This window comes from Struthio camelus, chromosome 9, assembly GCF_040807025.1.
Source record: "Struthio camelus isolate bStrCam1 chromosome 9, bStrCam1.hap1, whole genome shotgun sequence".
Classification (NCBI taxonomy): Eukaryota; Metazoa; Chordata; class Aves; order Struthioniformes; family Struthionidae; genus Struthio; species Struthio camelus.
The window spans coordinates 23345331-23365418 of record NC_090950.1 but is presented as its reverse complement, the minus strand read 5'-3'; the positions used below and the strand labels follow the sequence as shown (position 1 = coordinate 23365418).

Here is a 20088-nt window from a genome sequence, read left to right as displayed (position 1 = left end):
AGCAGTAAACTTCATAATGATATTTTTAATACCCATCTTTTTTAACATGTTGATGAAGCAAAGATGGAAATGTCAGATGACCTGCCCAAGGCCATGGGCGAAGTCATTGTCAGTTATGCTTAGAATTTAAGCATATCTGGCTTTTTGGTTTGTGTCCAGGCCCCATAAGACCCTGCCTCTTTGTTACATTATACTTGTATTTGAGACGGTAGGTGAGACAGCACTCAAGAGCAATGCATACTTTAATGACTAAATACATTCTTTATTATAGAAACACCAATAATAGAAAAATAAAGAGCATATCTTACTATTCATAACAAAGTCTTTTCTCGTGTCCTTATATTATAGCAAGCTAGAAGTAAAGAGAGCAAACAAACTTACATACTCAAGGAGCTCATCTAAATCTCCCTTTCTCTTCCACCCAGAATTTAGCAGCAGGTTTTCAGTTTGGACTTTTTCCATCAGAGAGCAACAGTGGACTGAAAGAAATTAAATTTTTCCTTATAACTTGGCTATTTGGCTAAGAGGATAAGTATGACATCGTTATACTCATGAGATGCCCTTTTGTCTACCTTATGTGTACAGTAGACCTTAGTGTACGGCCTGGGGCGAGAGCTGCAGCACGGAGCTAGGGATGTGCCCACCTCCTCTAACTTCTGCAAATGGCCTCCCTGCGTCCTGAACAGCATGGGCTTGCAAGTGAATCAAGCCTTGCTCCCATGATGGGCTGCATTATGTCACCGTTACTGGTATCTTCTGGTTCAGCGATGGGGCGATCAGCGTTCGCAGCTGCGGGAAGAAGTGAGCTGAGGCTGCCAAAACCAACATTGCCAGTCACTGCGGGATCCAGCTGCAACCTCACACCCTCCCGCAGCAGACTATGCTCTTCCCTCAGCTCTCTGGGGTATACGGGCTTGTGATGGCCATGTGAAGACTTTTGGCATGCAGCTTTTTGGGTCAGGATAGTCAAGTTGATGAACAAGAGTCTGACTAAGGCAAAGAGCAACCATGGAAGGGAAACAATCTACCAGGTGTAGATAGTACTGTTCTCATTTGCATTCCTATCGACAGAAAGCAGAGAAACTGTGCACTGCTGGTCACACTAAAACTCCTATGGCCCTCTCGGTGTACAAGTAGTTTCTCACAAGAGCCTCTTCTTTTCATGGTGCTTCTTTAGGGACCTTCTGCTCAAAATGACTGCTCACACAAGATACTTAATAAGGAAAGTCTGGCAGCCAAGACCTATTACACCTATCAAGTCTTCTCGCTGAAAGGAGGACCTCAAGGGAACTGCATCAGATAAGAAAGTGCCAACCAAACATCTAGCTAAATTCTGGCAGAAAATAAACACAGGCATCTGATTAAAAAGCCGCATGCAACAACTCAGGGAGCAACTAGGCTGCCTCATTCTGACTTGCCAATAGATTCAGAGGCAGTGCTTCCTGCTGTGCAGGCATGCGAACATGCATTCCTGCCGCAGGCTATTTGTACATGAAGGACGTGGAGGCAAGCTGCAGATGGGAAAATAGTTACACATAAAGGGCCAGGATCTCCTGGTGCGGTAAGGAATCCTCTACTAGTGTAAAACATTAACTCCACTGGATTCATTTTGCTTCGTGTTGGCATCACTGTATGGGAGCTTGCAATCGTCTCATCAGTTTACGCCATGTGCGATCCACCTGTGCTGTTTGGTGCAAGTCCAGAGTATTATTCACGTAGAAAGGGTTATATGCAGCTTCAGAAAAATGGCAAACAAGTAATAGCAACAAAAAGCACAAGAACAAGAATCAGATAAGCCTGAAATCAAACATTGTTCAGGACCAACAGTTGGATTCATCCTAGTGAGAAAAAGTGAAAAAAATACATTAACTTTACATCCTCTGTAAAAATGCCAGAGGATGCGATTAAACACAGAATTATCAGTCATTAGGAACAGCTTTCTCTCCTTAGATTGATATCAAATATTAAAAGACTGAATATTAAAGAGTTTTTCAGTAGGGAACATAACAGGAAAATGCTCTATTTGTATCAATAAAAGTAGCAAACTGTACATGCAACTTACTAATCCAATGAACATGTGAAACAGGACTTAGCTGTGAAAGAGAAAGATGTCTATTGATCCCTAGTCAGAAAGGCTTAGGGTCAGATTAAATATTATATTTAATTTCTTACTGTTTCCATGTATCTTGCTGCAGTGAATGGAGATCTGTGTGTGTGTGTATGTGTGCGCACGTTTGTGCATATTGTTTAGCCTTGTAAATCTTTCGCAACAAGATTTTCCTTGTTGCAACAAAGAACATTAGCTGAACTTAATCTGAAAAGCAGTTATGCCTTCATCATTTGCTTAGCAGGAAGCAGTCTACAGAGTGTTACGATTAGTGTGCTTTAAAGCAACTCCAAACTATTTCCATATGAAAATCCAGCTGCTCAGTTACAAGCGTACTGGCCAGAGCTCACTTTTGGGTAGAGAATTTGTCCAAGGCCTGTGCAAGGTCTTAATTCCTACAGAAGCTTTGAAAATACAGCTTTAGTGGGTCTCCATTCACTCACGGACCTTACGGACCTTATGCAGGTCTGAAGCAGTGGTGACCACTTACTCCCAGGCATTTTCAGGAGCTGTGGTATCTTTCCAGATTAGGAGAGATCACAGTACCGTCATCTCAGTAGAGTGACAGGTGTTGAGTTGAGTGGCAGTCACTGTAACAGGTCTGAGTCTGAATAGGAAGTGGGTGACTCATGAACTCTTACAAGACCACTAAAAATTAAGCTCCCTGAATTAATCAAGCAAATTCGCCCCAGTCTCTATCTATTGCATTAGCACGCTTAACACCAGCTCATGTGTCGCAGTGCCTTCAGACCCTCCTGTTAGCTTTCTCCCCATTGTGCAGCAAACGTGGCAAAAGGATGCTGTGCTCTGACTGACAAGTGGGGATGGCTGGGCCTGCTAACGCAGACAGAGTTACTGCCTCCAAACGCCCGCCTGGTTCTGCTGCACAGACATCTGAGCTGCCGGTCAGTCAGCTCCTGAATTATGCAGTTTACAGCATGACACTTTAAGATGAACTCTTACCAATGTCAGATTGCTCTCATGCACAATGTAAGAGGCTACAGTTCAAAAATTATTGACAAGAAGTTCAGACATCTTTGCACCGGGGCTGAGACAAACAGTGATGGGTGGTAACTTTGGCAGAGACCCCATGTGACCCCGGTCGGGCCATTGTATCCCATTTGGATATCGAGTCAATGGAAACTAGAAAATTTTCTAAAAATACTGCCTCGAGTGAGAGCCACCTATCACCACTCTGTCCTCCAATGGCCTTAGTAGGAAATAACAATAACTTGTTAAACTTAACCCTGGTTAAGTTACAGGATTGGCAAGAACTTTCTTATGGATGGAAATCATAAGCATACTTGTCCTGAGACTTCAGCATACACAGTGCTCCCACAAGGCTATCACTGAGCGCTGACTTAACAGGGCTGTCTGTAGCTGTAGACCTCTAGTTTATTCACTTGGAAGTCATATTACTGGACTTATCTATTTTAATAAGTCCGAATACTATCTTGAAGAAAACTGATGGATTTCATGGGGTATAGTCACGCTATCTCCTTTAAGCTATTTTTAGGCATCTAACTTAGGTAGTCTGAATTGCCTCCATTATTGGTAATACGAGGAATCTTGGCTCCTAACTTTGGTCTTCTGAACTACATCTAAATTAGAAGTCAAGTATAGCCTAAAGTAGACGGTGCAAGTCCTCTCCTTCCCACCTTAAAGAAATCACTTCCAGAAATACGCATTAGCTTTAAACACATCGTGTCATCCCACTTAAAAATATGGCTTCAAGGCAGAGAGTTTGTATGTAGAGGCAAAAATTCTTGCAACTTCTCTACTTGCTACGCACATTTGGAAGCAAAAAGGCAACTCAGATGCGTTCATATCCTCTATGCGACTTTCTTCTGGAAATCACAAATGTGACGAGCACAATGGCAAATAATCCCAAGATACTCAGGCCCACTGCAGTGGGAACTGCTTTGCTGTTTCTGTCAAGAAAACAGTCTTCCTCTGCAAGAAAAATGAGATCAGAGAATGTATTATAGCAGAACACTGTTCTTCTAGACTATTCACCCATATTGTAGACAAGTTGGCAAATACAAACCAGAAGTTCCCAAAACCCTTCTTTTTCCTGGACTGTGCTGAATATATTTTTACCTGTGATGAATCCTATCTCAAGAAAACAATACTTGGAAAAAGCTACATGCTTCACTACTCTGCTCTTTCATGTCCCCAGTAATTGTTCTACTATCAACCTCTGTACTTACACAGCAGGAGGCTTTCTTGCTCTTAGTAGATGTGGAGCATCACACTGCAAAGTAAAAGTCTAAAAATTAACAAGACACATCCTGCATGGACAAAACCTGCTGCTGTGTGGCATCTAATTGCTTCTGCCTGGTAAAAAAGATCAGGCCGGAGAAGGAAGCCCATAGCCTAGCACATCATTAGCACAGCAAGGATCATAGCTAAGTCAATATTTCCCAAGAAAAAACAAATTCCAATTCTTCTCCCCATTTAATTCAGAATGTCTGTGGATTATTGTGGCTAATTTGGAACATTAGGAGGTTAGGAAGACAGAAGCCTTGGGCTCACTGCAGTGGGTTGATTTAATAGTACTCATGTAATTTTACCGTATGCACGATGGCCTCAGCAAGGTTTCCGGAAAAAAAAAAGTGAATAAGTTGTAAGAACAATCCAAAGGTACATCGTTTGTCTTAACTACACAGAGGGGGCTAATTCTGACTTCCTCAGCCAGTCCCTAGCCAAAGTAGTCTTCAAGTCATCTGTTGACTAAATGTAAACTCACTAATTCAGAAATGAACTTCCAGATTGGGTTAAACAAGTGGCTTGTGTATGGAGAGACTGCACCATTTGGATCACTGATACAAACGGAATATTTACCTGGGTAGCAATGGCAGCACCAGTCTTAAAGTCACAATGCATCAGGTGTAGCTTGGGAGTGAGAGCAAGGTCTGGGACTGTCACTAATGCGTTATCCCAGAACTGGCTCAGACCTACCTCCTCCACCTGATTTGTAGGAATGGTCTTTCCTTGGGTTCCAGGGAAAGAGCGAGCTCTAACATGATGTTTTGAGTGGCATCTGAGTAGCAAACTATCCTCTGAGTAGGGTAGTTTGATCAGCTGAACTGTAAAGTGTATCCCAGCTCAGCAGCGAATCCAGTTTACATCCAGGGTATGAGAGAGATCCGACTCTCCCCCACCCCTTCCATCTGGAGTTCGTGACATCATATCATAACTCCAGAGCTTCCACACTGCTATCCCCAAAGTCGGATCCTCTTCTCTTTTGATCCAGTTGGTGAGCCTAATTTACTGTGATGCACTGACACAAATAGCATTCTGCTAGAGGCTGCCTTTTAAAGGCTTAGTTTGGTAAAAGTAAGCTGTTGTTAAAGAAGTGAGCTGAAAAGTATTTGCATTTGAATATTGCAAAAGCCAAAGGTGCTTGAATTGGCAGTTTTGCATTGATGCAACCTTAGGCTATCAGCTCTAGAAACTGGTTCTCATATAATGAAACGCAATTCAGAAGACACTTTTGCAGCTTTCCAGACTTAAACAGGCCATTCTTTATTGGTGTAATTCTGCTGAAGTCTATACAAGACCGTAAGGAACTTGAAACCAGTGGTCATTGGTGTTTCTCTTTTTCTTCCTCTTTTAAAGATAAGCAAATCTGGAGCAACAGAACTGAAACTACGTCTCAAGAAACCTGAGGGGAGGAGGCCGGTGATGTGTTTGTTTTACAGAGCCATTCCTGCACTGGGGATTTTGTCTTTCAAAATCTGCATATGCAACAGATGTGCGTAACACTTTCATAACTGTTTCATGGCTATTTGGGAATTCTTGCAGAAGTGGTAGCTGCTTTCTCAGTCCTTTGGTTAAGAGTAAAACCAATTTAATTTTGGATATGGTATCGCTTAGCAGACACTAATTATTAGCCTGACCTTGAAGAGGGCGACAGTCTTCCTAAGCTCTGTCTCTGCTAGAGGTGAGGCCATACCAGAAGCCAGATCTGAACTCGTTCACTGTACAAATTCAAATGGGAATGTGGGGCCGGGTGAGATCCTATGAGCTGTACCAGCTCAATTTTATCATACGAAAAAAACTTTTTGTGAGAATAAGGACATAGACTGGATTCTCAGTGTGGATTTTAAGAACTTTAAGAAAAGTTTGTAAAAAAAGCTTCCACGAATAGAATATTAAAAAGCTCAAGACGTAGTTTCCCATTACACTCTTTTTAGAATGAGAAAAGCAGCCAAAATGTTGAACTAATGAAAGACTGAGACCTCAGGGGACCATCTAGTTTACCTATGTGCTTTGAGTAGGATCTTTTGAGCACCTCTTAAGAAATAAGGCACTACACTGGGGGAGTGTTGATAATATGTGCGTGGGACACGGGAATTTCCCAGTGCACCTAGCAGTCCCTGACTGTACATCCTTGCCAGGTCCCAGTTGCATAGCTGGATGAAGGACAGAGATGACAATACCTCAGTCTTCTCTGGAAGGAAATGCAGGGTTGGGTGTAGGGAAGAAGCTGTGGTGAGCCCCAATACGTTCTCCTAGTCTGGGCAATCCAGAGACCAGAAGAGTAGATACTGGTCTGTTTTTGTGTTCCCAGCAAATAGTACTAAGCTACATGGTTGCCTTTGTGGATCTGTACTCAGAGAAGACAAATTGCAGGGATGAGCACTGCATTTAATTCTGAAACTAGGGAGCATGCCAATCGTGCTCCTCCTCAGGAGTACATTTTATCATGCCTAGACCCAGCTGCTCTGCCAGTATCATCCTGCATTCACAAGTATTCCTTTTAGTGGGCAGTTCTGCTGCTACAGCTGTGGGATGTGGTGCGTATCAAGAATTTTTTTAAATAGCAAGATCTGACTACACTGAGAACAGAGACCTTGAACTGAGCTGTACACATTATGTGTTGCAGGAAGCCAGTGCAATGGTGGGGAGCACACCTCCACTTGCTCTGGGAAAAAATGGACAAAGAGGAATAAAATGGTGGCAATAGAGCTTCACATTTTTAATGAGAAGGTGAAAAAGAGGGTATTTAATGCAGGAGGGAAAGATACTCTTCCATGCTTCACAGCTATTAGCACCATGTTAAAAATGGCTGGGAAAGGATGAGAATACAGCAGCAAGCAGGTGATAGTGTTTGGTAGTTAGAAAGCTGTGACAGTGCATCATCGGTCCTTAGGTGTAATAGGATCACCACGTGTATATCCTGATAATTGAGCAGAAGGAGATACCTTGGGCTACCAGAGTGCTGACATTTAGATCTCAGAAAGGTGGACAAGGTATTCTTTCTACTCACCTTCTCCAAACTGGTTACCAACAATATCAAAGGCCTGCAGCTGCATATTAACTGTGAGTAGCTGGAAGCTCTTCTCCAAGCCGAAGGTTTGCTTGCTGGCACACTTAAAGGAATTCCCCAGCTTTGTTGTAAACAGCTGCTCATGTATGGCTGCGTAGTAAAGCATACCTGGAGGCCACAAAAACAGGGATAATAACAAACAGGAATCCACACTAACTCTGTTAAAACCAAAATCTTTCTGAGATAAAACAGAGGTTTCCCCAGTGCTTTGGCAGAGTAGCAGTAACAGATGTAACTGAAGCATGGACAATTTTCCCAATAATGTATCAGTTACATTTCTCCCATGTACAAATAATTGTTTTAATTACTGATGTGCAAGCCTGAAAAGCTTGAAGGTTGCGTCTGAAAAAGAGGAAAAAAATGTAAGGTGCTTCCTCAATTTATATGTTAACAATTTGAGTCTGCAAGGGTAGGCTAGGTTTCTCACAAGAACAGACACTTGTCTTAGGTCCACAGCACCGCTAATTCTAGCCAAAACAGAGATACGATCTCTGTCACGGGAATTTGACATTTCTGGCCCGTGTTGCTTTACATATTAAACATGTTTTTAAACACATTTCAGTGTCACAGAGATTTATGAAAAATTTGGCTCAAGTTTTGATTCCAGCAGTGGAAGATAGCTGAAGCAAGAAAAGATCTCGTAACCTGGGCCCTGGACGCTTGTCCTCCTTTGAAAGCTGGGTGAATGGCTTGTTGAAAGCTTGATGAAATGCATAATATGCATAATACGCAAAATTCAATGTTTTAAAGATATGAAAGCCTATCAGAGTGAAACATTCTGTAGGACATTGAAAGTAAGAAAAAGAAATCCCACAGTAAGAACAGTTTGATATGAAATTAACACTGTGAACATTAAATGTAAAATCACTGACCTTCAGAAGATAACTGTAAACTGGCCTCAATTGTACTGACATGGTATGTTCGAGCGTTCTGCAAAAGAAGATTTTTCTTTATTCCTACTTCATCCTTGTATTTGTGAAAAAGCAGCTCTCCACAGCAAAATGGTCACAAAGAGGTTATCAGAAGAAACAATTTTTAAAGCATCACCGCGGAGAACCAACAAACAGCTCTTTTGAATGCATTGCTCTTTTTGTGCGTTTTTTAGATCATTCCATCAAACAGATTTACATCATTCCATCTAACGTCTTACAGGTGGTACAATGCAGCCATATCATGTACGTCACCAATTTTACTCAGTTCCGTTTAACCGGACCGTGCAGATGTGCTTTGCACACGCTGCACACCGTTCAACCTAGACATTTCTGTGATACTTGCAGTAACCTACATTAGGAGGGAGTTAAGCAAATGTTTTACATTGCACTAATAAACTGGTATGTGACAAGGCTATTTTATTTTTATTGACCTGTCTGCTATGAAAGTCCCTATAGTGCTCTCATTAGTAATCTTGCACTGAATTTATCCATGCTGACCTGTGGTCTGACTGCTTGCAGTGTGGAGGCTGATGTCTTTAAAAGTACTTAGGACTCTCTGCACTGCAGCGCAATTTAAATGCCTAGGCATTTTTCACATGAGTAACATCTGTAAGTCACCAACTGCAAAAAGCAGCAGTGATCTGGCCTCTTCTTCTGTATTCATCATCCTTTTGAACTTGGAGAGGCCGGCAGCAAGCTGAGAGCTCATCTCTCCATGTTGGTACCACTCATTTTCTATTATTTTGTCTACCAACAGCAATCACTGCAAATGAGGAATCAGCAACCTAGGTGTTTCTATATAGGGGAGAAATAACTCGGTTCCATGCTGCTGATACTGTCAGTGGTGGCTGGCTTTGTTTCATATGCCTATAGACTGCTGACTTGGAAAACACCTGGTATAACAACAGCACAGAGCAAAATTTCTAGTGTCTTGCCTGTATATGCTGTAAAACCCTGGTGCAACTCGATTGCTGTCCTCCCAAGACTGTTACAAAGGGAGGGCCAGCCTTAAAGGCTTTTCCCTGGCAGCGAGGTTGGGGTTATAATGTGAAACTTTATGTAGCAGCCCTATTATTAATTTTAATTCCAGCTGTGAACACACAGGGACTGGTAAGTGCAGCTAGTGGATAAACGACAGCTGACATGAATGTCTCCTGTGATATTTTTAATATCATGCAGGAGAGTTTTAAAGCTGGTAGAATTGTTTGGGCTTGACAGAAAAGCTCTGAAATACTGACTCAAAGAGAGGAAAGAAATTTAGAGAAGAAATACACCAGAAAAGAAGGTCTCAGCACTATCCTTAAGTCAAATAAGTCAAATGCTACCAGTTTTTGGCAGTTTGGGTACAGTTAAGAACTTTGCTTGGGGAAAACACCTGTTCCTACTTCACATACTGTGGGCTGGTTGCAAAACTTCCTCTTTTCAAGTCCTTTGCAAAAGGCACCTGGAAGTGAGCTCGCTGAACCGGGCACTCACCCCTGGTACCCGCCTGCAGCACCACAGGCCTAGGGCCTGACCCAGCTCATCTTTCCTTGATGAAAATGAGAAGTGTCAACACTGGAGTTAATGGAGCACCCCTGGTTCAAAGCCAACAGCGTAGAAGTTAGAGAGGCTGTGGGGGCTGAACACATGAGAAACGGCAGCAAACAGATTTCTTATTAACTCATATTTCAAAGAAGTCTTAAGCCAAGCCCTGATATTCTCATGAAGCTTATCTTTTAAGTGAAGGGCAGATTGTCTAATGCTGTGCCAGTAGCCACCTCTTGCAGGGCGAGAGAGATCAAGTACCTCCTAAAGATTCCCATCCCTCTCCTTAGCACTGCTACGAGCTGGTACTTTTAGGGGTACTTGAATCACCAGACCTTTCCTAAGTATCCTTGTAGCAGAAAATGCTACTCTTGTGAGAAGCATATATTTAAAGCAAACACTCACAGTTTGAACCAATCCTTTGTTTTAAAACAGCTTGTTGATTTTTTTTACCTCTCTTTTGCTCTGTAGCTTTTAGAAATCTTTCTGCCGTAAACTGCAAACAAGATTGAAATTTATTATCTGCTTAAGCATTAATGACCAAACACTCAGGGAGGTACAATTTGCTGTTGCCTCTAGGACTTTCTATGGAAATATGTCAGATTTTGCCATCTGAGAACCTGATGCCCCCCCCCAACTGAACTGTGAATGATGACTGATCAACTACTTGTGTTTTCCTTAATTGTCACTAATTGAGTTCCAGTTTGCCATGCCCTTTCCATGGTCAGTGGGGGAGACACAAGGGTTTCCTCTTCTGGAAGAGCTTGGAACCAGGCTGTAAGATTGACATTTTTGGCTTGATTAAGGACATAGATCAGCAGTGATGGTCAGATGTAGCACTAAACCTCTTCAGAGCTCCAGGATATGGCCTTAATTCGTGTTACACGCTCAGTCAGAGCTTGATTGCATCTGAGCACTATTATGTTCCTCCCACCCCTTATCTCGCTGGTCCTTAATGACTCTATACACAGTCATTAACCTCTAACCTCTGTCTTTAGCCTGGCTGGCATCAGCCACCCAGCCCTTGTTCACTTCTAGACAAATGGTACTGCATGTTGCCTCCCAAAATGTGTGAATGGTGCAAATGCCTGCGGGACAGACAGTATGGTTGCACTCTCTGCAACTTTCTCTGCACGGCCATAATATCAGCAATACCCACGATGGCTTATATTAAAGCCTAGTCCACATGCATTGCAGTCCCAGCAGGGAATGTGGTATCGACAGACACAACATCAAAAAGAAAAATCCTTCTCCCACTGTGAAAGCACATAGACCTCTCTCTTGCCCGAGTTTGTGTGTGTATTTATGAGTCTCTCTGATCCAGTGTATTTTAAGGATACTTATAATCAATTTTGCTGTTGCTCAGTTGTTTGAGTTTTTCCACTCAGAAATTAGGTGAACCAGTCCGCTCAGCTGTGGACCGGCTGTGGCTCCTGAGCACTTCCACCTGCACAGATTGTCCTTCAGATTTAACAACCAAGGCTGGTTTTTGTCTAGGCAGAACTATGTTACTTGGCATTTATGGGGAGCAAATGACTAACTTGGTGTTCATTCGGGTAGTCCCTGAGACAAAATGTCATAACAGCAACTTGAGAGCATGAGTCAGAATTGCCGGCACACACACCTTGTTCCTGGGCAGGTTCTCCAGACTGCCAAACTCACTCTCTCTGTCCTGCTCCAGTCCAAATGGCAGACCTAGCCTTCCCTCTCACTCCATTTTTACCTATGTAAAAATGAGATCCAGATTTTGCGGAGGGCTATTTATAGGCTTTGTGCAGCTTGACTGGTAGCTGTGATGCTGCCCTTCCTTAGCACTTTCTGTCAAAGGATCTCAAGGCACTTTACTTACCCTTGATTAAACATAAGAACCTTTCAAAATTCAAAGTTCAATAGACAAGACGTGATTTAACTTTGAAGTTAGTCCTTCTTTGGACCAGATGACCTCCAAAGGTCTCTCCCAAGCTAAATTAATGCATGATGCTATGATTCTAGCTCCTTGGAAAGGGTAGGAATAATAATACCTCATATCCATGTGGAAAAATATCAGAGAGACAGATGAAATGTCTTTTCCTGCAGCAGACAGCATACCACTGTGTTTGCTGGGAATGGAGCAGAAGCAGCTTGAGTTCCAGTTCCCCAAATCTAAACACTCCTTCCTTCTAAATGCACCAATTACCTTTACAAAGACAAAGTTTATAAACCCTCCACTGAAAGTTATGTTCAGAGTGGACTGCAGCGTCCCACAGCTTCCAGAGGTTTGTGTCATGTTGGGATTGATGTTCATGTACTCCATCCACTTCTGCGGAGAGAAAAAAAGGACATTGCAGGGCTGCTTACGAAGAGGAGGGGGAAAAACTTAATACGAAACACACAGACATTAATAGCTTTTTTTAAGAGAGACTCTGTGTGGCTAAAAGAACAGGCCAATGGCTGGTGACTCTGGCACTACCTAATTGCTGGCTGCCAGCGTCATTCCCCTCTCTTAAACTGGCACCAGTGCTTGTCTGACACAGCGCTGTGCTGTTGCAGTGTATTAATCTGGCAGAAAAGAATAGCTTTCTGCTCATTTAGTGAACTGAAATGATTCAGAGCAGGGTCAGATGAGCACCAGCGACAGCTTAAAAAGAGGGAGCAGTGGGAACATGTGCCTGAAGGCACAGGAAAGATCAAGATAGAAGCAGGCAGTGGGTAGATTGGCTTTGACTGCTGTGGCATTGCAGTCTCAGTGTGATTTGTTGCTTGTCTTATTACTCTGGTCTCCTCATGATAGACTGCAGTTTGTCTCTAGCGTCTGCCAACCCACGTGCTAGTCTGAAAGGAGACCTTTGAGGCTCTGAATACACGGTTCACTCCTCCAGTCTAAACTCATGTGCACCTTAATTGTATAATGAAAGTCTTCCTGTGGGCTGGAGAGGTTGGGAATAATGCTCCCCGCCTGGCTTTGGACAGTGTGAGGAATGGAAATTCATTTCATCAGCATTAGATACTCAACCCATTTAAGAAATATTCAGACTACAGGCAAGAACATTTGGATTTATAATCGGCATGGCTCAAGGGGTGTGAACGCCGGTGCTTGAGGCTATAACCCCACATCTGTGTTAATGGGGGTTACACAGACTTTTTTGGAGGGGTTATAATCACTATTTCAGGTTTTCTTAAATCCTTTGCAGAATCATTCACCATAAATCTCTGCCAGGAAAGGATACCAGCCCCACAGGACCGCTGCTCTGATCCTAAAACCCTCACATGTCAACATCAGGGCAAACAGTCTTTGTGAATCCGTGCTATCCGTGAAATGATAATTTCTTGCTCTCATTACCACTCTCAATTTCAAACACTTCTGAAATCGATGCAGATTTTAACTAATCTCGCATTCTGGGAAGCAGAAATGACACTGAAGCCTGACCTACGCTCCCAAGTATTGATATCACAGCTACACTGCTGAAACAAAAAAGGACCCATATGTCCCACTGCCATCATTATACACGCCAAACTACAGCGGCCGAGATTCTGTGGCATAGAAAGGGCCTGAACTGGTAGCAAAGAACTCATTTTTGTGGTACAAGCTAACTTCTGGAAATTGCTTTAAAAGGAGTAGGATAAGCTCCAGTTAGTGAAGGAACAGTTATTGCAAGGCTCAGCCTTGTAGTGTTTCAGTCTCACCTTCTGGATACTTTGAGCCATCAGCTGCAAACCCATCACTGCTCTGACGCAGGTCATGCTTCCATTGCGAACAATGTACGTGCCAGTGGGGATGGGAGAAGGCTGAGGTGTGAGAGTGGGTCTCACTGTTGTTGTAGTAGATGGGACGGTTGTTTGATTCCCTGGATGAACAGTTGTCGTGTTGGTCACGGCTGCGGTTGTTGGAGTTCTAGAAACTGTTGTTTGATTAGCTGATCCTGTGGTGGGCTTTACTGTTGTATTGGTAGTGGCTGTAGTACTTATGGCAGTGGTTGTTGTTTGGTTGTTTGGCTGTGTAAGCTTTCTGGTTGTGTTTGTAGATGCTGTTGTAGTTGCTGTGTTCACATTTATTGTGGTTTGGTTGGTTGGGGATGTAAGGTGTACGGCTGTGTTCTTCACCGCAGGTGTATCTGTTTCTCCTGCACGGGTTGCAGTGTGACCAGCTGCCGTTATGTCCTCTGCTGCTGTCATGGTTAATACCGTGGAAGTTACCCAGCTGGTCACTTGTGTGGTGGTTGCTGCTGCCTGGGCTGTCGTGTGAGGGGTTGGTGCTGTGACTAGAGACTGGCCTGTTGTCTGCACAGTTGTTCTATGGCTTATGGATGTCATTTTAAGAGAGCCTGTGCTGTTAAAAGGAAATGTGGTGCCTCCGTGGGGTGAAGAATGACGAAGAGAAGGTGGCTGAGCAGAAGTAGCTGTATGGTGGAAGAACGTGGTTTGTGGAGATGGTTTGACCCGCTGTGTCACTTCAGCACAGCAGGAAGAAAATGCTGCAGAGAAACAAATGGGTCAGTAGTTTAATAACCTTCACTGTTTAAAACTTCTGTTGATACCAACAACATAACGACACTGATTTTGTTATCAGATGGGTGATATGATTTTAGTTTTCCTTTGGCCCTGGTCATAATAGGAGAGTGAAAGCAGACATACTGTGGGACAGTCCTTAACTTTTCACCGCTCCCCTGATCTTCACGCCTCCAAGTATGCAAGTTCCTGTTGATGCACATTGGCTCCTGGTTCGCAGCACACTGGTTTTACTGCTGAAGAAGCAGTGAGTGAGCAGAGGGTGCAGCAAGTGTGAGCAGATCCCGACGCAGCACAGGAGTTCCCTAGCAGGCAGTAGCATAGCGAGATCTGCTATAGGCAAATGAGCAAGGTCTAATGAAGAAGCAGTGCAAACCTGGGGGTAACAGATGAAGGGGTGGTTGGTTACTTACAAGTAAAGCATGGGGGAAGGAACATTTTTAGTATGTGAAGGAAGTGAGGCAATGTAATGGTCTTGCAATGATTCAGAACAGTCTGGGACACCGGGGGATTCCAGATGTTTATCTATGGGGATGTTGTAGCCACACCTGCCTGAACCCTCAAGTTCTTCCCCTCAGGAGATACCCAAAAGGGTGCTCCAAACCTGGAAAGACCAGGCCCTTTAGTGACATTCTTTCAGCAAGGAGAAACAAATTTCAGGGTATAACATTCAGTAGCTTTTTGGACCACATCTAAAAATAGCACTTCCACCTTGTAACATTTACAGAAATGTGTCCCTTGCAGAACTGAGGGCAAAAGAAAACATCTCGCTGCTAAATATTCGCTTGGAATAACCAAGTGAAAAAAAAAAAGTGAAAAACTACATTGTAAAATAGATAAAGGTCACAACTCTTTTGCATGTCTTTGATTGTGAGTATGTAACAAGACACTGTAAAAACAAAAGTCAAGCTAAAAGAAATCATATATCACTAACATATGTGTGTTCCTTGAGGTGCATGAAGCTTAAGATGTAGTTAAATGTTTTATTGCCTAGATTAGCTGGAGGACAGAAATGAATTCTCCAGTTTGGAGACAGAAGGGACCCCAAAGCCCAATACAATTCATGTTCCTAGCAGTACAGCCTCACAGTGTGTACGGCTGTTCAACATATCGGCTGAGAAGTTTATTCTAAGTTGGTTCCCTCAAGGAAGTTTTTCAGGATTCAGTATCAAAAGTTTTGTGGCAGGCAGGTTGCCAAGATTCAGATTTTAGGACGAATTAAGGCCAGAGGCACATTCAGAGTAGATGGGGCTGGACTCTCACGAGCTTACCTTGTTATTTGTTTATTTATTTATTTTTTGCCCAGCATGAACAAAAATCTACAACAATTGTTGAGTTCACAAGATGTCTTCATTTTAGGATGCATAATAATCAGAAAAATAAATCCTATTCAAAATTCAAATTCAAATTCAAGATAAAAGCCAAAGGATGAGAAGAGATGTATGGAACTGAACACACACCAGTTATCCCTTAAAGATTGCTATGATAAAGATCTGTAGATGTGGAGATGTATGCTCCATATTCCTAAATTTGCCTGGTTTCCATCTCTGTTCTGAAAGAAATATATCTGACTGCAAGTGTAGCTATTATCACAGAAGTATTACTTAATACAATGGAAAAGTCACAAAATGACAAAAGAGATCCCCTTTATTATGAATTTTATCAGAAGGAACCTAAAAAAGCCATAATTAATACTAATCTTTTTTTCAGTTTTAGCCTAGATTTTACCACACCTGCTGGCAAAGCTGAAAAGCAGATAAGTTATCTCCTTCTCTGTATGCTTTTATCAATAGGGTCAATGGAAAACCAGAGCAGTTGTTATATATGAGTTACAGGTAGTCGCATCTAAACATATCAACCTGATAAAAACAAAAAAGAAGAAGCTGAAAATTTCACTCTTTTTTTCTCCAATAAATAGTGAAACAACCTATATTTAAATTTATGCAAGTCTTATGTAGTGAGTACTTCTCAGGTTTTAGTTAACCGATTGGGTTCGATTACTGTCCTGATAACATTTATAAAGTCTTATAGACATTGAGAGAAACATTATTTCACTAAACCTCATTTTCCCCAGAAGGCAAATTCTCACCCTAACTGTTTTTCATTAGAAAAACATTCAGCCTGCTGGGGTCTCTGAAGGGTAAAGCCAGGAATGCCTTTGGGGTGGCTGGTGGTTTGTGCTTGCCAAGTAACCTGCCAGACCTCTCCTCCAGCCTCCCCTACCTAGCTTTCCCCAGGGGCTCAGGATTTTGGGGCCTCGCTGTCAGGGCACTGCCATGCTACCAAACCACTTGATTTAGGTCTTTTTATCAAAGGGTGTTTGGCCACGTGAGCTTTATCCCGGAGATGGGTGAGGATTGCTGTCCAGCTGCACTGAACGCTCTTGACTCTTCCAGTGGCTGTCAGAGGTAGTTTGGTGTCTCTGCGGTGCCCCTGAGAGGCTTCACCCCCACCACCCTCCACCTGAGTCCCGGGAGACCACATCACATCTCCCTTCAGCTTCGCAGCAGAGCCGCTCAGGGCACCAGCGCAGCCTGGCAGAGGAGCGAGCCACACGGCTCACCCGCCGTAGCCCTTTTCATGCCGCTGCTGACAAAAGGGCAACACAGAATTACCGCCTCTGCCTCCTCCTGCTACTTTCCACCTCTTTTCTTCTGTGAGAGCGACTCAAAACTTTATACGAACAACATTTTGCTCTAGGGACATGTGCTCCCTGCAGGGTATCTTCCTGGAACAAGCAGCTGCAATCACCCCATTTCACCTCGGCTTCAAATTTGTGTGCTACAAAAGCCAAAGGGCTGCATTTCTGCCCAGCAAGCCTCCATGCGTATAACACTTGAAGCTCTCAGAAAAGTACTGTGGCAGCTCTCAGAAGTTCACCTTCCCTAATCAGGGTCTGGGACCCGCATTTTCATGCTTTGGTGACAGGGGCGATTTCAGGAGTGAGAGTCCGTGCCCGCCAAGGGACGTAACTGCTCTCTTCCCAGGCGCTGCCATGGGAAGCGTAACGCTCAGTGCCCTGATTTGGCTGTGAAGGTCCTCAGCCTGCCAGCCTTCACAGGGGTGCTCTGCCCAGTGCTGGAGCTGCTGGGGGAAAGGATCTCTTGCTGGGGATTTTTTTTTTCTCCTTCTGGTCTAACTATACACTCACATGGCTCAACAGTCTGGCAGGTTTGTTCTGCTTTATGCTGCACAGAGGAAATACCCTTATTTAGTTTTATTGCATTTTGCAATAATTACATAAAAACCCACCCCAGCTTCTACAATCAGTGGAAAGATTCTCACCAACTCCGGCTGCTTTGGCTCAAAGAGATTTTTGAACTGTCTGATATGGTGCCCTCAGACGCAGGAGCCTCCAGCCCATGAGGCCCTTCTCCCTTAAACTCTCCATGTGTTTAATTCCCCACCTGCACAGAAAGACTTGACTTTGTAGCTTTAACAAAATGTCACAAGAAATTACTAAAGCAACAATGAATAATGGATAAAATGCCTAGGAAACAAGTTCTTTCTGGCCAAAGGCACCCTTGCTGACCGCTGAGTTATTGGTGTTATTTCTCTCAGGCTAATTTTGCTCCTCTTTTATGTATACATTTGGGGGCTGTGTTAGAGGGCCTGGGAAAGCAGAGCACCTAGTGCTGGAGCTGCTTGTTACCGAGTCCCTGTGCCGTTTCCCCGCTCCCTGCGTTGCCGCAGTAGAGCTGGAGGGGGATGAGGGTTGCTGCCTGCGTGATCCCTGCCTGCTAACGGCTAAAACGCCGCGCAGAAATCTAGCGCGCCACCATCGAGCTCAAACCTCTAGCCATTATACAGATTAAATGACTCTCCGTTCTTCCTCATCTCATAGACTTTGTAGTGCTACAGGTGTTAAGGGGTGACTTAACATGCTGGGACACATCCTTAACTAAGCTGGCCGCACAGATTTTCCCGGAGACATGTTAAGGATCCGATGGGGACTTTGATAAGGGTTGCCTTTGAGATAAGCCCCTAGCCTTGTTCTTGCTTTCCTGATCATGCTCTGCAACTCATAGTGCAAACAAATGATTGACTCAAATAGTTTTTCTTTAGTTTTCCTTCTGCTTGTCTCACTTGAGACTTACAGTTGGTTCTGCTGGTCTGGGAACTATCTTTAATTACTAAGAAACACAAAACCAAAAAAGCCTGCTTCTAATACTGTTTTGAGCTGGTTCCATCACACAGTCAGAGTTCATGTCAGTGAGCACAAAGGAATATATAAGGAAAAACATCAGACCAAGCCTACAGCAGCTGCAATTAAATATGCTTATATTTATATTTACATTTACATTTATATTTATATTTGCTTTTTGCTTCTTACTGGTGGGCCTTTATTAAAAGCAGCACCCTTACTGCTAACAACAAAACTGTTTCTCAAGTTTTCAATCGGTTAGGTGCTGTCCTTATCTGAGTGCAAAGAAACAAAACCTTGCATAATGTGTCTCATTTGCTGGTAGAAGTGAGGGAGGATGTGACTCACCGCAGGCGAAGGTTAGCAAGATGTACTGCCCTGCGCTCCTGCCCATGGTCAGAACAGCTGCGGGTTAGGAGATGCTGCTTCTCACTGTGGAGCTGGGTGGAAAGCAAATCAAGGTTTCCTGGGGACTGAGAAGTTTCACTCGGTGCTGGGAGCGCTCGGTCACATGGGTGGGAAGGAGGTGGAGAGAGAGGGGGAGACTGATGCTTCTCATCTGTAAACTACCACAGATGGAAACAAATTATGGTTAGAAAAGAAAGTGAAAATGGAAAGGACCGCTGGGCTAGCGCGGGGGCAGACGGGCTCTCGCTCAGCAACGGAGGTGCAAGCTCTGAAGTGCTGTGTAAGGCTTAATGCTCCTCCATGTAGTTTTGATAACTTGGTGCAGGCTGCAGCTGTAGCCCAGTGTAGTGTTAAAACCTGTAAATCAGTACTTCCTCCTGTGCGGTTTAAAAAGTTAGTTTTGTTAAGGCTAAACTCTTTATTTTACATTAAGGAACAGCGTGGGAGTGGTGCGATCTCTGGCCATGGCCTGCTAAAAGCCAGACAGGGCTGAGCAAACAAAAGCCACAAAGGGGCTCAGATGGCCCTCAGGGCTGTGGGCAGCCTTTGCTGGCTGATCTAGTCCTGTTCCAGGGACTGAGTTTGTTCAAGGTGGCTCAGCCAAGGTGGCTCAGCATCAGTGTTGTGTCCAAACACACTCGCAGGCAAATAGCAACCACCCACTTATGTCCCTTGAAATGCAATGTCCCTCCTGCAAGCCATGCCAAGCCCGGACGGGAGCACAGGCTGGTCCCAGCATGCGTAGCCATGCGCCGGAGGGCTGGACCGGGAGAACGTTACGCCTGCCCATCTGCAGAGCTGGATTTCCAGCCCTGGGCTCTTCTCGGGGAACAAAGCCACGCATCTCCCAGAAACAGCACTGTCCCCCAGCATGTCCTGGGGCATTTCCCTACTCCGGGAGGGTGAAATGCAAAATATCCCTGGCCGTTAGGCCCACCTTCACCCTCCAGCTGCTGTCTGCCCTAGGAGGCCCAATGTCCCACCTACTGCAGATGGAAAGAGGCTGGCCAGTCTTCCTAAAAGCACCTTTGGAGGTACCTCTCCCTTGCTCTACTGATGATACCAGGCGCATGGGGCAACTGGCTCCCACCACAGCTCAGCAAAGTGCTGACAGCGGGGAGGGGTGATCCAGCCTTTGGTCACTTCAGTC

At 43.9% G+C, this 20088-nt stretch overlaps 1 protein-coding gene across 3 annotated transcripts; it reads right to left on the bottom strand.

Moving 5' to 3' along the window:
- Positions 1 to 241: 241 nt before the first annotated feature.
- Positions 242 to 19097, bottom strand: LAMP3 (lysosomal associated membrane protein 3). Of its 3 annotated transcripts, none has more exons than XM_068954271.1 (7): positions 18879 to 19097; positions 17672 to 17793; positions 13565 to 14352; positions 12078 to 12200; positions 8315 to 8372; positions 7383 to 7550; positions 242 to 4060 (listed from the first exon to the last, which is right to left on the bottom strand). In XM_068954271.1, the coding sequence occupies exons 3-7, from the start codon at positions 14189 to 14191 to the stop codon at positions 3921 to 3923; spliced, it is 1116 nt and encodes a 371-aa protein (XP_068810372.1). In that variant the 5' UTR covers positions 14192 to 14352; positions 17672 to 17793; positions 18879 to 19097; the 3' UTR covers positions 242 to 3920. The 3 variants fall into 3 exon arrangements, with proteins under 3 accessions (XP_068810372.1, XP_009675583.2, XP_009675582.2); XM_009677288.2 differs by lacking the exon at positions 17672 to 17793 and having other exon boundaries at positions 242 to 1838; positions 3900 to 4060; positions 18879 to 19096; XM_009677287.2 differs by lacking the exon at positions 17672 to 17793 and having other exon boundaries at positions 18879 to 19096.
- Between the last annotated feature and the right edge of the window lie 991 nt (positions 19098 to 20088).